General features: G+C 61.0%; 2 protein-coding genes across 3 annotated transcripts; one reads left to right on the top strand and one right to left on the bottom strand.

The window, feature by feature from the left end:
• Positions 1–4,965: 4,965 nt before the first annotated feature.
• SIGMAR1 (sigma non-opioid intracellular receptor 1) lies at positions 4,966–7,482 on the bottom strand. Of its 2 annotated transcripts, XM_063321149.1 has the most exons (4): positions 7,311–7,482; positions 6,282–6,482; positions 5,637–5,729; positions 4,966–5,326 (listed from the first exon to the last, which is right to left on the bottom strand). In XM_063321149.1, exons 1-4 carry the CDS (start codon positions 7,456–7,458, stop codon positions 5,100–5,102), a joined length of 669 nt encoding a protein of 222 aa, XP_063177219.1. In that variant the 5' UTR covers positions 7,459–7,482; the 3' UTR covers positions 4,966–5,099. The 2 variants fall into 2 exon arrangements, with proteins under 2 accessions (XP_063177219.1, XP_063177220.1); XM_063321150.1 differs by lacking the exon at positions 7,311–7,482 and having other exon boundaries at positions 6,329–6,380.
• A 104-nt stretch (positions 7,483–7,586) lies between these two features.
• GALT (galactose-1-phosphate uridylyltransferase) lies at positions 7,587–11,255 on the top strand. Its single transcript, XM_063321090.1, has 12 exons — positions 7,587–7,737; positions 8,016–8,185; positions 8,269–8,344; positions 8,476–8,524; positions 8,732–8,861; positions 9,141–9,197; positions 9,506–9,628; positions 9,781–9,913; positions 10,353–10,436; positions 10,529–10,683; positions 10,784–10,881; positions 11,062–11,255. The coding sequence occupies exons 1-11, from the start codon at positions 7,659–7,661 to the stop codon at positions 10,844–10,846; spliced, it is 1,119 nt and encodes a 372-aa protein (XP_063177160.1). The 5' UTR covers positions 7,587–7,658; the 3' UTR covers positions 10,847–10,881; positions 11,062–11,255.
• Positions 11,256–16,223: the final 4,968 nt, after the last annotated feature.

Raw genomic sequence — 16,223 nt, 5'->3', positions numbered from 1 at the left:
CAGCTGCAGGGATTGCACAGGTCCCTGGGGGACAAGCAGCAGGAGCATCCCACAACACCAGCACCCAAGGGACAGTGGCTTTGGCCCCATCACACACCCAGGGCAGCTTGTCACTGAGACCTCATGCTGCTGCACTTGGTGGCATGGGGTGACAGGAGCTCTGGGTGCCAAGGTCTGCTGGCTCTGTCCCCTCTGGGGTCACCTGTGTGCTGCAGGGACCAGAAGCAGACACCCTTCACAGCCCAGCATGAGCTGAGTCCTGCCTTTTCCCCCAGAGCGTCTTGTGGAAACAGCTGCTGGCCTCAGCTGCGGTGGGAGCTGGATTTGCTCTCAGGCTCCGCAGCCCAGGATGAACCTCTGCCCCCTTTGCCACGTCCCTTTGCAGGGAAAAGCCACCACTTCTGGGCTCTCTGGCTTCCCTGTGAGCATCTCTGGAGAAACTGCCCCTCACCCTGCCATAGTGCCGGTGACTCCCCAGGTGCTCGTGCCTGTCTTGGGGCTCCTGGCAGCATCCTGCACTGTACAGTGTCCTCTCCAGAGAGGCTCTCCTGGAAAAAAGAGCCCCTTTCCCCAGGAGAGCAGGGCAGCTTCCGACCCCGCAGGGCCCCCAGGCGCTGTTTATCTTTTCACAGGAGATAAAGCAGCTGTCGGCCATCCCATTTCGGGGCTGGACAGCTGTAGCTCACCCTGGCCCATCCCATCCCACAGCAGCAGGCGTAGGGACCTCCCAGTGCTTGCCAGCCCCCCTGAGCATCAGTTTGTTGGCGGATGGATGACGAGGATCCTGCTGCGTTGCCCCGGGGAAGGTAGGACCCAGCCCCATTTCAGAGGGACCCACAGGTTACTAGACCCCCCAGGACTTGTTCTACAGGTCCCCACCACACAGGGCTCCAGCCTCCCCTCCTGGTGCTGCTGTGCTGCACTCCAGGGTGCTGGCACCCTCTGCGTGGGGCCGTGCCCCATCTCCTGCACATGGAGGTGAGGAGGAAGCTGGGGCTGAAGGCTGGGCTGGGTGGGATGAGCCCGGCGTGGTGATGGTGATGGGACTTTTCCACGGCCCAGCAGGAAACCAGGCATTTGGGGAAGCTCCCCTCCTCCAGGGCTGCAGGGCTGGGGTGTTCGTGTCAACGTGGCACCCAGGGGTGGGGTATGTGGCCAGGCTGGCTAGAGGCAGCATCAAGGTCTGCATCGATACAGCGTGTCCCATTGCCCTGGGCATGGCCACCAAGGGACCCATCCCAGCTGCACCAGCATGGCTCATTTCCTCCCTAGAGCTTCTACAGCGACAACAGTGGCTCTAGGGCTCTGCACATGTGTCACAAAGTGTGTCCATGCTCAGGCTCTCCCTGGGGCAGCAAGCTGGACTCTGTCCCCTCCACCCTCCCGCTCAGCGTCTTTGCACCACCGGGGTCTGGCGATGCTCCTAGCTGGAGAGAAAGAAATCCCCCAGACAAACGGCTATCGACGGCTGCGGTGGAGGCGGCACAGATAGATACTGGAGGTATAGACGGGCATGGCAGACAGCGGAGCAGATTGAGAGATACTCGGAACAGAGAGATACCGCAGGAGGAATCGGGAGATAGATCCTGCGGGCTGATCAATACCCACTGCATGCAGAGGGACAGCAAGATAGAGCGAGCTGCAGGGGGAAGGTGTTTGGTGGGCAGCGATGTGCATTTGTCCTGGCGATGGCTCTGGGCAGCTGCTGCTCGCCATTGCTTCATCTGAGGCTGGGACAGAGCTGGACCCACAGTGCAGGTGCCCATGGCTGTCTTCTTGCCCGTCTCCAGCCACTCCACAGGTGTTCAGTGTCCTTTGAGGTGCCTTGGGGTCCCACCTGGCTGCTGGGTACCAAAGGGTGCATGTCTCCCGTGTGTCCTGGTCACCTCCTCCAGCCTCACAGGGATGTCCCTGCCACCTGTGGGCATCTTGGAGGATGGTGGGCACCTGTGTGTGGGCAGCCGATGGGGAGAGGGGCAGCTTGAGTGCAAGACCTGGTCTTGGAGCAGGGGCTGTGCTGGAGCTAGGTGACTGTTGGTGAGATCCCACCTTGTGCCTCAGTTTCTCCATGTGAACCAAACAATGTCAGGACACAGGGAGCTTGGTCTGTCCAGCACAGACTCACGCATGGATGAGGAGTGGGGAGGAAGGGACAAAGGCAGCAAGAGCCTGTGGGACATGCTGCGTCCAGGACCCATCTCTCATCTGCTGGGCAGTGGGGACACTTACCTGCTCCATAACAGGCTGCAAACACCCAGCCTGAAGGGAAAGGCTGCTTTTAGGGACACTTGAATGCCTGGCACTGTCCCTGCTCAGTGCTGGGATGGAGACAACCCCTCCTGCTGCAGCAAAGCAGCTGGAGCTCCTGTGTCCCAGCTCAACTCCGTGCTGGTGGGACTTGCCCGAGCCACCCTGTGCTGTCTGGTTTCTCTGTTGGGCACATCCCAGCTTTGCTGGGGATGGTGGGGAAGGTACCCCTGGAGCAGCCCTTTGCCCGGCCGGGGCTGCCGGCCCCACAGCCAGGCTGGGGGGGATCCCCCGCCTGCGATGGAGTTATTGACACGGGCACTACGGAAAACACTGCTGAGATTGTTCACACTAATGTTATTTAGCAGCAATATTTCCGTAATAAAAGAAATCAATGGGCAAGAGAAAAGACCTGTCCAGAGCTTTGATTTTCTCATTTTAATGGCATACTTATTTACTCCCACCAGCGTGCCCATCGGATTTTCATTACGCGGCCTTCGCTGTAAGTGGAGCGGTATTGATACGAGCTGCTGAGTTAGCGCCTTGCCGTGCGGGCTGGCGTGGGATCGCTCGTGTTCCTCGACAGGGCCCCGACAAACTCCAGGGCACGGGCACAGCACGGGGCTGGGGCAGCCTCGCAGCCCCTGGGAACCCACACACACGGGCTGCCCGCAGGCACGTGTGCACGGACACAGCCTGCCCACGAGCACACAGGCACACACACACGTGTATCTGGTTGTCCTGCCGGTCCGTGCACACGTGTGCGCTCGGATTGTGCCCACACACACCCAGGCGTGCACACTCGTCTCACCTGCACGGGCACACACACGTGCACAGACACATATGTCCTACCCGTACGTGCCCAGCACTCACAGGTATGGCATTACTCTGACTGTATGAAGAGATGCCTGATTGTTCTACCTACATACACACACGTGTGCACACATGTGCAACCCCCACCTGCTCTGCCCACACCCCCTGCAAACTGTTCTACCTCTATGCATGCCCACACCTATGCATGCCCTGCCGAGACACACACAGGCACAAAAACATCCTGCTTGCAGCTATACATACACCCGTCTGCCAGCACGGGCACACACGCACATCCACACCCCCCCCAGCGATCCACTCCTGTGCCCTTCTCACATGGGGGCAGGGGTGAAGGTGTGTAAACCTTTCAGGACCACCAACCCGCTACGCCTGGGTCCATCTACCCCCAGGGCCGCACGCCCAGCATGGGCACTGTCCCTCCAAAGGATAGAGCCCCCGGGCTCTCGGGTCCCCCATGGAAGCAGAGCCCTGGCACCAGCACAGGCTTTCGGTCCCCAGCGACTGCAGCCGAGAGAGGAGTAACAGCACCATCTCCCGCCGGTCCCCGGGAGCTGAGACCGGGCTGATCCTGTTCACCACTGCTCCCCTGGCTCCCAGGACCCCGGGCGGGATGATGCCAGCTTCCCAGGGACACCCGGCAGGATGATGCCAGCTTCCCAGGGACACCCAGCTGTCGCCAGCTGCCAGCAGGGGCCCCACTGAGCCTGGAGCTCGATGGATCCAGCACCGTTCCCCATGGCAGCGGCTCAGGATGTTCCAGTGACTCTCCTGTGGACCCGAGCGGATGGGATGAACAATTTTATTACTGATAACTCTTTCCGGGTGACAAATTAAGAAGCAGCCCGTGTGCGGGGCTGCCAGTCGGCAGGATGGGGACAGTCCAGGGAGCAGGAGGAGCGACATGCTACAGGCCTGGTGGCCAGGGACACACACTACGGTAGTTTGGCAGCAGCGCGGAGGTGAAAGCCCTCCACCAAGCAATGAGCCCGCAGGGGTCTGGCCGCAGGGCTGCAAGCAGGGTCCGCAACTGGGCTTGGTTGGGGGTCTGCAGCACTCCTTCAGCAACCGGGATCCCATGCCGGCAGCCGAGTGGGGTGGCTGTCCCCAGGGGGTGTCGCAGCTAAGGGAAGTGTTTCGAGGGGCGAGATCCCATCCTGAGCTAGTACAGAGGTCCGGGCACCCGCAGACACTGGATATGTGCATAGCCCAGAGGCCACGCAGAACGGGCTCTCGGTTAAGGCGACAGACGGTGGCTCTCCCCCATGGAGGGGGACGGCAGGGAGGGGGACTGTGGGGAAAGGGACTCTCTTCCAGTCTGGCCTGTTCCCGTGGAGCAGATGACACATAGGGGACCAAGAGGAACCCGCATAGAACCTGGGCATCCCCTCACTGCCAGCGATGGGGGTCCGGTGCAGATCCTGCCCTGTGTCAGGGTGACACTGCGTGCTGCCAACCCACGTCAGCGGAGACAGAGCCACAGGAGATGCTGCCAGCTGGACACAGTGCCCTGCGCTGCCCGCAGCCCCGGCAGACTGCCAGGGAGATGGGGAACTTTTTGGCTGACCTTTACAAGGGGTGCTCTGGCGTGGCTCCACCCCCCCGTACACCCTGCCCCGAGGGCAGAATCCTCCTCCTGATGTCTCAGGAGCTGCAGGAATTTTGCGGAGCCCAGGGACAGCCAGCTCCAGCCCCTCTCCTGCTGCATGCTGAGGGCACACAGGGGTGTTTGTACCCTGTAAGGCCACTCCAGCTCCGAGGGAAGGAAAAGCAGGACATGGCTCCGATCAGAAGTGGGGAGAGGCAGGTAGTAAAGAGAACTGGTGGTCTGTATTGCTGTGACCACCATGGTCCCTCTGTCCTGGCACCCAGCTGGCCCATGGGGAAGGACAGAGCTATCTGGGGGAGGCACAGGGGGTGTCCTGCTGCCTCTGCTGGAGTCTGGGCTCGGGGAGGTGGAAAAGGGAGGAAGGCTGGAGGAGAGGAGCCAGCTGTGCCCAGCAGGGTGCCCCGGCAAGCCAGGCTCAGCAGCCCCAGGTGCTGAAGAAGGCATTGGCTTCCAGGAGCAGGCCCTTGGCATAGACACGAAGGGTGTAGAAGAGGGTGATGAAGTCCTGAGTGCTGAAGAGGGTGTCGGCCAGGGCGAAGGCAAGCGTGGAGGGGATGAAGCCCCGGCCGTACTCCACCATCCAGGTGCCCGCGCTCCACTGCACCGACGTGGCCTCTCCCGCCTGGTGCACGATGGTGTCCCCTGTCAACACACACAACCGTCATGGCTCCCACTGGCTGCCCCACACTGTTCCCAAAGAGATGGGTGGGACTAGGACTTGTGGGGCTGGGCACCCCGGTCTGCACACCCCAACCCCTCCCCAGTTTTGGTGACTTTTGTCTTACTGGCACCCACTGAGACGCTGGGATGTGCCCCTGGGGACACAGACCGCACCATTGTAAGCTCTTGGCTTCTGACAGCTGGAAGGAGGAGGCTCTGTGACCAGTCTGCAGAGTGGCTGTGCCCCGGGACATGGATCCAGCTCGCAGGGCGCTGTGGCTAGCGCACTTACCTGGATAGTAGATCTCACTTCTGGTGGTCCCCTCCTTCCACTGCCGGAAGGTACCCGAGATGACGGTGTCGGAGATATCTGCCCAGTACCGACCTGTGGGAGGGCAGACAGCACTCAGCTCAGTCTGAGGACAGACAGCACTGTCTCAGCTCGTCCCTGCTGGGGACAGCTTGGAGCCCAAGTCTGAGCCACGGAGCAGCTTTTTCGGGGGAAGGATGCCAGCTCCAGGCCCTCCACACACTGAGGATCGCAGCTGGATCTGGTACTCAGGCTGCCTGTGTGACTGGCCATATCCCAGCAGCCTGGGCTGCTTGGTGTCCTTAAGCCCTGTTGCTTCCAGCGCGTTTGGCATTCGCTCCCTGCTGAAGCAATGGGAGACGTGATGCCTGCCACTGCCTGCCAGCTGGATGCGGACAGTCCTGGCCACACGACACAGCATGCATAGGGACCTGCAGGCACTGCATGACACCGCGGGGGCCGGTCCCCACCTGAGGGCTGTTATCCAGCATTGTGCACCCCGTCCAGAAGCGGAGCAGCGGGCTCCCTGCCCTCGGCACATCACAACTGGGGCAGCTGGACATGAATAAGCGGAGTGGAAAGAGCTCAGAGAAACCCCTTGCCCGCCGGCCCCATCCGCCTGCTTACCTGAGTGGCCCCCAGTGTCGACGGCTGTCCCAAAGAGCAGCACATACTCAGTGAGCGAGGCGTGCAGGAGGCACATAGAGCCCATCCACCCGCCTGCATTCACGAACACCCACTGCAGGTCCTCGTCTGGCAGGATGTGGCCTGGGTGCTTCTTCCGTAGCTCCACGATGATCTTGGAGAAGGCCAGCTCATGGTCCAGCCCTGTAGCACCCGGGGTTGCCATGAGACCCTGGCACAGAGCAAGCCCTGCTGTCCCCCCCCCTGCATCCCCTCCACAGTCACAGCGTCCCAGCGCATCCTTAGAGGGCTCTGCCTAGGGAAGATGTCTCCTCTCTCCAGCCTTCAGCCCCTGTGGCCACTGACCCGGCCCCACTGCCTAGCCAGATGGTGACGGATGTGCAGCACCCAGCGCTCCAGCCCACCTTGGGTGTTGGGCTATATGGGGGACCCAAACAAGGAGACAGTGACCCTGCCCTGGTGACATGCAACCCCTTCACAGTGACCGCACACCCTGCGTCCTACAGGGCCAGCCATCCCCTCCAGCCTTAGCTGGGGGTCGGCTCTGCCCCTGGCCCACCTGGGGCTCAGTCCCCCGACCTGTCCCGGCCCCAGCACCGAGAGGGCCGCCCTAACCCCGTATCCATCCCCCGCGGGGCTGGGCGACGCTGCTGCCCCTGTCCCCATCCCTCCTCCACTCCAGTTCCATTCCCCCACGCTCCCCGGTGCTGATCCCTCCCCGGCAGCGCTCCTGCCGCCCCGTTCCCAGCCCCACGGCCCCTCCCCGTTCCCCCCGTGATACCCACCCCCCCTGTACCCCAACCTCCCCGGTCCCCGCTACGGGTCCCTTCCCCAGCCCAGGCCGCTGAGCCTATTCCGCCCCCGTCCCCCAGCCCCGCCCCCGGTTCCGCTTCCCGCTCCCCGTCCACCATCCCTCCTCGATCCCGCTCCCCTCCACCTCCCCCCTCCCACAACACCCCCCCCCCCGCCCTCCCCCCCCCGCCCACCGCAGCCGCTGTGGCCCCGCCGTACCCGCGTGGTGCCGGGCGAGCTGGGCGATCTCGGCGGGGCTGAACTCGTACCGCTTGGAAGCCAGCCATCCCCGCAGCCCCTGCAGCACCAGCGCCAGGGCTCCCAGCGCCAGCCCGGCCCGCAGCGCCCGCCGACCCGCCACCCCCATCGCCGCCGCCGCCGCCGCCGCCGCTCCGCCCCCGCCGCCAGCCGGACGGCGAGCGGGCGAAGCGGGACCGCCCCCCGCCGCCGCCACGCCATGCCCGGCGGCGGGCGGCCCTGCGCCGGCGCGGCGGGGCGGAGCGGAGCCGGGGGGCGGATGTAAGGGGCCCGTCCCGCCGCCGCCGAGGCTTCCGGGAGCGGCGGGGCATGGAGGCGTCGCCGGCGGGGGAGGAGGAGGAGGAGGAGAAGAAGAAGAAGGAGGGGGGAGGCAGCTTCCGCGCCAGCGGTACGGCCGGGGCCTGCCTCCCTCCGCGCCCCCGGCAGAGCCCAGCCGAGCCCCGGGGAGCCGGGAGCTGTGGGGGACCCTCCCTGCTCCGGGGAACCCCCCCTGGACCGAGACGGGGAGGATGGGGGGAAGCTGGGGGTTGGGGGGGGAGTATGAAGTGGGGCGCAGGCCGTCTTGCAGGGTTACCTGAGGAGGAGGCGTGGTGGCGGGGGGTCTGCGCCCCCTGTCCCTCCCTGCCTCCCCCTCGCCCCCGACGCCCCTCTCCTCTCTCCCCGCAGAGCACCAGCACGCTCGCTACAACCCGCTGCGAGACGACTGGGTGCTGGTGTCGGCCCACCGGGTGAAGCGCCCCTGGCAGGGGCAGCTGGAGAAGCCGCCCCCCGAGGATGTGCCCCGCTGGGACCCCCACAACCCCCTCTGCCCCGGGGCCACCCGGGCCAACGGCGAGGTACCATTCAGGACGCAGGTGTCCGGGTCCGGGCTCCCCCCCACTGCCTCGTCGCCCCCTGATCCCGTCTCTCGCCCCGGCAGGTGAACCCGCAGTACGAGGGCACCTTTGTCTTCCCAAATGACTTCCCCGCGCTGCAGCCCGATGCTCCCGAGCCTGGTAACTTCTGGGGGGAGAGCAGGCTGCTGGGGACCCCCAGGCTCAGGTCCTGGGGGGGCTGCAGGGTAGCCTGGAGAGGAATGGGTGCTGCCCCAGCACCCTCTCCCTCCCTGCTCTCTGTCCTTCCCCAGGTGACAGCGATCACCCCTTGTTTCGAGCTGCAGCAGCGCGGGGTGTGTGGTAAGTAACTCCATGGCTCTGTGGGGTCCAGGCCATGGTGTTGGCTGGGACCAGTGAGATGAAGCCGGATGGAACCTACTCCGTTGTGGTGCCTGTTCTGTGCACACCTGCCCTATTTTGGGGGTCCCCTGTTCCACTGCACCTAGCAGGGCTGTGGGGGTCCCTGGGGATGCCCCACAGCCCCAGCCGTGATTGTCTCCCCCACAGCAAGGTGATGTGCTTCCACCCCTGGTCAGACCTGACGCTGCCCCTCATGTCCCTGGTGGAGATCCGGGCTGTCATCGATGCGTGGGCAGAGCTGGCGGCTGAGCTGGGTGCTTCCTACCCCTGGGTGCAGGTCTGGGGCTGGTGGGGGCTGCCTTTCTCTCCCTGCCCCAGGGGTCGTGGGTGGAGGTGGGGGGCCAGGGCTGGGTGCTCTGGCAGCACCCAGGGTTGGGACCATCCCGGACATGTGTGGGTCCCCTTTCCCGACCTCATGTCCCCCCTGAGCCTTTCCAGGTGTGTGTGAGGCTCGGCTCTCCTGTGGGATGCTCTCTTCCTGTGCTGGGGACACCATGGCAGCCTGCAGCGGGGACCCTGGGGCTGGGACCTGCTGGCTGCACCTCTTCCTCCGTAGATCTTCGAGAACAAGGGAGCGATGATGGGCTGCTCCAACCCGCACCCCCACTGCCAGGTGAGGCGGTCCCACCTGTGACCTAGCTTAACCAGGAATCCCTTTGGGTGACCCTCCAACAACAAACCCAGGTGGAAGATGTGATGGGAATCCCCACTGCCCTAGTCCCAAAGCTTTCTGCACAGAGGATCCCCTCGTGGCTGTCCTGTCACCTCCCTTCTGGGGGGGACTGTCCCTGGTGGCTGCCACACGTGTGACTCTCCACCTGGTGGCAGCATGGACCTGCAGATGGGCAGGATGGCTGGGGCACCCCTGCAAATGCTGGGTACAGGTAACCCGGCCCCATGCCCCAATGTCCCCCCCCCCAGGTGTGGGCCAGCAGCTTCCTCCCGAATGAGGCACGCCTGGAGGACCGGACCCAGCGGCAGCACCTGAGCCAGCATGGTGTACCCATGCTGCTGGAGTACGCCGAGCAGGAGGCACGCCGGAAGGTGAGGACATGGCTGTTGTCCGTATCCCCTCCCTGGGAGATGGGTATGCATCAGGGTGGGCACCCGTAGCCCCCAAGAGCAGGGCCCCTGGGAGCGCCCATCCCCAGGGTGTCAGGGCTGCAGGTGTCCCCATCCGGCACCTTGTCTTACAGGAGCGGCTGGTGGTGGAAAACACGGACTGGCTAGTTGTGGTGCCGTACTGGGCCACCTGGCCCTACCAGACCCTGCTGCTGCCTCGCCGCCATGTCTGCCGCCTCCAGGACCTCTGTGACAGTGAGAGGGACAGTGAGTGGCTCCACATCCTATCAGCCCCTATCCCGCATCCTTTGGACTCAGCTTTTGTTGGGAGGCAGCTCTATGGCAGCCTTGCTGGTGCTGGAGGGTTTGTGTCCCTTTGGGGTGTGGGGCGGCTGGGGTCAGCTTGTGGAGGGACTGTCACCCCCATTACGCCAGGACAAGGGCTGGGTGTCCAGGCACAGGCAGTACTGGTGGAGGGACTAGTGCTGTTTTTGGGGTGATGAAGCACAATGTGCCCCATATTTTTGGGGTGCTGGCTGATGAGGAATGGGGGCTGTCTATGTGGGTGGAGAGGGGGGTGGAACTGACAAATGCATCCTTCCTGCCTGTCACCGATGTCCGCCCGGGGAGGGCTGCTGAGGGTGACACCCCTCAGGCCGAGAGGGCTGGCCAGCTCGGGGTGTGACTCCATGGCACTCCTCTGCAGGCCTGGCCTCCATCATGCAGAGGCTGCTCATCAAGTACGACAACCTCTTTGAAGTCTCCTTCCCCTACTCCATGGGCTGGCACGGTGAGTGGCATGGCCAGGGAACGCCCGCGACCCTCCCATCCCTGTGTCTGTCCCCTCCCAGGGGCTCATGCAGTGGGTGCACCCCCCGGCAGGAGCCCCCACGGGCCCCTACCTGGAGGAGGACTGCGGGCACTGGCAGCTCCATGCCCACTACTACCCCCCACTGCTCCGCTCTGCCACTGTCCGCAAGTTCATGGTGGGCTATGAGATGCTGGCGCAGGCGCAGCGGGACCTCACCCCGGAGCAGGTGAGTGCAGCTCAGGGGGCGTTGCAGGGAGGCAGAGGGTCCTGTGCTAGGGCTGTCCCCGGGACCAGCCGGTGGCTGCCCCTTGTGCTGTGCCTTGCAGGCAGCTGAGCGTCTGAGGAGCCTTCCTGAGGTGCACTACAAGCAGAGGTCCAAGGAGGTGTGATGGGGAGCAGTGGAGCCAGCTCTCGGCTGTGCTGGGTGAGGCCAGGGAGAGGAGTCGGCTGGGGGTGGTGAGAATTGTGGCCTGGAAACTCATGTCACTTGTGAGCCCTCTGATCTCCCAGCTTCTCCTGAGCCTTGTCGTGGCTTGGACCAGCTTGGGGAGTGGTTTTGCCTGTTCAGGTACCCCAGTCCTAATCCTGTGGCATCCTTGTGCAGGTGGTGCCATTCCTTCTGTCTCCTTCCCCATCCCAGACTGTGTCTTCCACCTCTGCAGCATGATCCTACCAGCACTAAAGGGCTTACCCTCCTTACCAGCCCAGTCTTACTGGTGGGACCGGGAGTGCTGCCCACCTCGTGGAGGAGCACAGCTTCCCTGGACAATAAAATCTGTAAGCAAAGTGCATCTGCCTGTGCCCTTGTGGCTCTCTGCCCTAGGTGGGAGGTTTGGGGTCTCTGGTGGGGACGCCCAACTGGTGTGGGAGGGATAAACCTGGAGTGTGCTGGCAGTCCTGTGCTGCTTGCTGCTGTCCCTGTCTCTGCGTTGCCTCCTCTTCCTCCCTGGGGGGAGCTCTGAGCCTGTCTCTGAGTGCTGTGGGCTCGGGGAGGAGTGGGAAGCAGGGAGGAGTTGCTGCTGCCCAAGGCTTAGGCAGCTTAGTTGTGATTAATGGAGCAAAGTCTGGTTGGTGGCCGGTCATCAGTGGTGTCCCTCAGGGCTCGGTTTTGGGGCCAGTCTTGTTCAGTATCTTTATTGATGACCTAGACAAGGGGATTGAATGCACCCTCAGTAAGTTTGCGTATGACACCAAACTAGGTGGGAGTGTTGATCTGTTTGAGGGTAGGAAGGCTCTACAGAGGGACCTGGACAGGTTGGATCGATGGGCCAAGGCCAATGGGATGAGGTTAAATAAGGCCAAGTGCCGGGTCCTGCATTTTGGTCACAACAACCCCAAGCAACGCTACAGGCTTGGGGCTGAGTGGCTGGAAAGCTGCCCGGCAGAAAAGGACCTGGGGGTGTTAGTGGACAGCCAGCTTAACATGAGCCAGCAGTGTGCCCAGGTGGCCAAGAGGGCCAATGGCATCCTGGCTTGTATCAGGAATAGCGTGGCCAGCAGGAGTAGGGAAGTGATGGTGCCTCTGTACTCGGCACTGGTGAGGCCTCACCTTGAGTACTGTGTTCAGTTCTGGGCCCCCCTGTACAAGAGGGACATTGAAGTGCTGGAGCATGTCCAGAGGAGAGCTACCAGGCTGGTGAGGGGTCTGTAGACCAAGTCCTATGAGGAGAGGCTGAGGGAGCTGGCCATGTTTAGTTTGGAGAAGAGGAGGCTGAGGGGAGACCTCATTGCCCTCTACAACTGCCTGAAAGGAAACTGTAGAGAGGTGGGTGTTGGCCTCTTCTCCCAAGGGGATAACAACAGGACCAGAGGAAATGGTATGAAGCTGCATCAGGGGAGGTTTAGGTTAGATATTAGGAAGAATTACTTTACTGAAAGAGTGGCCAGGCACTGGAACGGCCTGCCCAGGGAGGTGGTGGAGTCACCATCCCTGGAGGTATTTAAGAAACGTGTAGACATGGCTCTTTAGGGCATGCTCTAGTGCCTGAGATTATTGGTTTGTGGTGGGGTGTTGTGTGTGGGGTTGTGGGTGTGGAGTTTAGTAGGTGGGTGCTTTTTTTTTGTGTTTTTTTTTTTTTTTTATGTGGTTGGACTCGATCTCAGAGGTCCCTTCGAACCGCTAAGATTCTGTGATTCCGGGAGAAGGCTGAGGCCTGGTAAACTCACTGCATGGAGGCTGCTGGCTGGGGATGCCTGGCCGTGGCTCACACCACTGCTCTTCTTCCCCCTCCCTGCCCGGGGCTGCCAGGCTGCAGCCCTCGTCCTGCCTGCTACGTGTGGTGGGGGTGCTGGCATGCAGCAATGGGCTGGCTTGGCTCCATTGCTAGCCCAGGGGATTCCATGGGGTCCAGCTCTGCTCATGGTGCTGCTGCCCTGCCCGCTTTTCCCCTTCCCTGTGCCCACCTGTGGCGTGGGGCGGCGGCAGCCTGGTCCCTGGGCTGAGCTGAGGGATGCTGCAGCCAGCTCTCTGCTCTGACCGCCCCCTGCAGCCCCTTCCCCCCGGGCAGCCCCGGCACCATGCAGGGGTTGGTCCTGGACAGTGATGCCCCGGCAGCTGATGCGGGGGGGATGCCCAGCACCATCTGCCATCATGTTGTCACGCAAATAGTTTTTATTTGTCACTGAAGAGCCATTCTCGTAACTCCTTAATGAGGCCCCTATCCTTGTCAAGTCCGTGAGTGGGCTCCTGGGGGCTAGAAATATCTTGCCAGGAGATAAATGCTCGATTTTCTCCTACCTGCAAGACGGCAGTTTGTGGAGAGGGCTGTGCCCCCCCTGACCCATCTGTGCATCGCTTCCCCATCTCTATCCATCGCGTTGGGACAGGGAAAGGGCCCGGCTAGCGTGAGGCTCAGAGCCAGGTAAGATGCAGCCCTCCTTCATGCTGGCCCCATCCTCCTCCCTGATCACCCCATCCTGGAGCCCACAAGCCATCCCACCACGCACCTGACCTCAGGTGCCCAAGGGTTTTGGGGAGGAGGTGGTGGGTTTTGGGGTGATCCTTGAGCTTGGAGCCATCACTGTATACATGACCCCCCCGCGTAGCATGGAGGGTGCCCAGCTCAGAGTCTGGCCTCCTGCAAACTGATTTCTTCCCTCCTGGGACAAGCAGTGTCTGTCTGGGCATCATCACATCACAGCCCCCATCCCTCCTCATTGCAACAAGTGCCTTCATGCCAACCTCCGAGCTTCCCCGCTCTTCCCCAGGGCCCTGGAAAAGCAGCAATGAATTGGCTTAAATGTGGGAATCCAGATTGGGGTAATTAGCCACTGAACCGGTTGTAACGAAGCTAGTCATCTCACTGCATGCGCAGTTAGCTCTGATTTAATAGCCCACCGGCTCCCAGCCTGGGCTGCAGCACCTTGGCCTGGGGCCGTAAATGAAACTCGCAGTAAGTCAAGCAGTATTAAACTTTACAGTCGCCGTCTTTAAAAATGAGACTCTCTCCCTAATAAATCAGAGCGAGTGGGATTGTAAATATCGAGGCAGGATCCATATTGCTTAATTAAACAGCGCCTAATGAACAGCCTGTTTGTTGTGTTGTGATTTAGGATGGAGGCTGGGGAGGTGGCGTGTGCCGAGGAGCGCTGGTACCCATGCCGGGATGCCCTCCCTGGCAGGTAGCGGCTGCTGGAGTTTACCTGCTGCTAAAACAGCTCAGAGAGGGCCTGAGAATTAATTAATTTATTTTTTTTAAAGGAAGAAAAATTATTTTTTCCCCTTCCAAAACCCATCTGAAACATTCAGGGTGGGAGTCAGCAGCAGGTGGATGGAGCACGGGGGCCACAGCCGGATGTGAGAGCTGGATCCTGGCTACGCTGAGCCCCCCCAGCTTCCTCATAACAGACCCACCTCCTTTTGTCCTGATATTTTTAGGTGGTGTGAAAGGCTGGAAGGGAGCAACGAGGGTTTCCTGTGGCACAGGGAGGCATCGGGCTGGTGCAAATGGGGCTGCTGGGGATGCAAAGGCATTGCAATTCACAGGAACCATTGCTGCTGTTCGGTAAAGCCCTGAAGCCTTTTGTATTTTGGTAGTTACAGTCCAGTTGTAATCAAAAAGTGATTTATGGTGAGGAGATTAAAAACGTCTGGCTGGGTGTGGGATGATGGAGTGGAAAGGCTGTAGGGCACCCGGCCGTTGCTCCTGACCTGGGAGCATCAAAGGGAAACTGAGGCCCATTGGGATTCCCCGTAGGGAAGTGCTTCGATGCTATTTCACTTCTGCAGGGGAGCTGTTGGAGGTCATCCTGGGAAAAGTGTCCCCGCTATGCGGTCACCCTTGTCCTGAGCCCCTGTGTCCTCCCTGCCAGCATCAGGACAAATACGTCCTCCACAGTCCCTGCCCTGAGCTGCTCTTGAAGGACGAGCAGGGCAGGCGATGCGGGGAGCGAGGGGAGTGGAGAGGATGCTCAAGGATGGAGCTAACGCATTAAAAACACATCGAGGTCCCATGGAGGTATTTGCTCCCTCTATGCCTTGTTCACAGGGCTGTGGCAGGTTAGGAAAGGGTCACAGTGCTTCTGTGCCAGGCTGGCGTGTCCTGTGCTCTGCAAGGAGCAAGGGATAAGCCCAGCGGGGAATGTGGAGATGTAGAGATGCTTGAGGGGGCATGGCCAAGGATTTAGTCTGATTTCCATCCTGTTTTCTGATGCCACTGAAACAAATGGGTTGGGCTACCAAGGGACGTGGTTTCCTCAGAGCTGCTGGGGCTTTGGCTTGACTGGGACAAACCAATGTGCTCGCCCGGGTTGTAGCAGCGCCTGTCTCCATCGTTGCCCCTGTCCTGCGTGTTTGGGAGACCGAGAGCATCCCCAGGTCTGCCACCAGTTCCTTCAGTAGGCAGTGTAAGTCCTGGTAAGGAGGGTAAGTCCTGGGATGCTACTCCAGGATGCTGGCCCAGTGCATGGAGACCCTTTGGCACGAGCACTCAGAGATGGAGGGTAACTGCTGGAGGCACGTTCGTTGCACCTTGGATTACGTGTCCCTGTCCTAGGCAGCTGCCAAAGGCGGCAGAGCTGCAGACCTGCTGCAGATCCCAAGTCCCCCATCCTGGCCACCCCTCTTCCTCTCCTCCCTGCCTTCCAGCGCAGGTGAGACAATAAATATTGAGCAAAGGAAGTTAATCTGTGACCAGAGTGTTTTAATCAGAAAGAAAAAAAAAAAAAGGTATTAGTGTAGGCCTGCTGGCTTCTGCCAAACTGCAGTTTTACTGTCCCTCCTGGTACTGGGTTTATGGCTGTCATTTCATTCTAGTTTTACTGTTGTTTTTGCCCTTATCGTTGAGTTTCTCCTTGCCTGCTGCTGCCTGTGACTGAATGGGGCTTTTAGGAATGTAATAAGGAAGAAATTAGTAAATTTTTAGAGGGGTAAAAGGGAAGGAAGGGAGGAATCAAGGGAGGGAGGTGGGGAGGAAGAGAGGAAGGAAGAAGGATGAAAGGAAGGAAAAAAGGGAATACGAGAGGGAGAGAGGAAGGAATGAGGGGAGGGAGGGAAACAGGCAAGGAGGGAAGGCTAAATCCGTCCCTTTTCTGCCTAAAAGACACCATCAGGCACTTAACATGAAAACAATTAAAAATTTTAAGCAGATGCTAAACACCCTGGTGCCCTGCAGCAGGCGGCTGTGTGCTGCGGGAGATCTGCTATGCCAGGAGAATGAAAAACAAAACCCAAACCCTTTTCAGATCTTGGCTTAGACGGACGGACAGAAGCATGGGAGCAACGTCTGGGGCAGCAAATAGCAGCCAGCTTGTCCTGGGCCGCCTGGA

Source organism: Chroicocephalus ridibundus, chromosome Z, assembly GCF_963924245.1.
Source record: "Chroicocephalus ridibundus chromosome Z, bChrRid1.1, whole genome shotgun sequence".
In the NCBI taxonomy this organism is placed as follows: Eukaryota; Metazoa; Chordata; class Aves; order Charadriiformes; family Laridae; genus Chroicocephalus; species Chroicocephalus ridibundus.
The sequence above is the reverse complement of the archived record's forward strand: the minus strand, read 5'-3'. Positions and strand labels throughout refer to the sequence as shown.

What these genes read in the sequence shown, in the direction of transcription:
- GALT (XM_063321090.1), top strand. Translation starts at nt 7,659, where the DNA reads ATGGAGGCGTCGCCGGCGGGGGAGGAGGAGGAGGAGGAGAAGAAGAAG. An exon ending in CCACCCGGGCCAACGGCGAG is followed by an intron (nt 8,186 to 8,268) that starts GTACCATTCAGG and finishes TCGCCCCGGCAG; the next exon opens with GTGAACCCGCAGTACGAGGG. An exon ending in ACCCGCACCCCCACTGCCAG is followed by an intron (nt 9,198 to 9,505) that starts GTGAGGCGGTCC and finishes CCCCCCCCCCAG; the next exon opens with GTGTGGGCCAGCAGCTTCCT.
- SIGMAR1 (XM_063321149.1), bottom strand. Translation starts at nt 7,458, where the DNA reads ATGGGGGTGGCGGGTCGGCGGGCGCTGCGGGCCGGGCTGGCGCTGGGA. An exon ending in CGACACTGGGGGCCACTCAG is followed by an intron (nt 5,730 to 6,281) that starts GTAAGCAGGCGG and finishes GCCCTCCCACAG; the next exon opens with GTCGGTACTGGGCAGATATC. An exon ending in AAGTGAGATCTACTATCCAG is followed by an intron (nt 5,327 to 5,636) that starts GTAAGTGCGCTA and finishes GTGTGTTGACAG; the next exon opens with GGGACACCATCGTGCACCAG.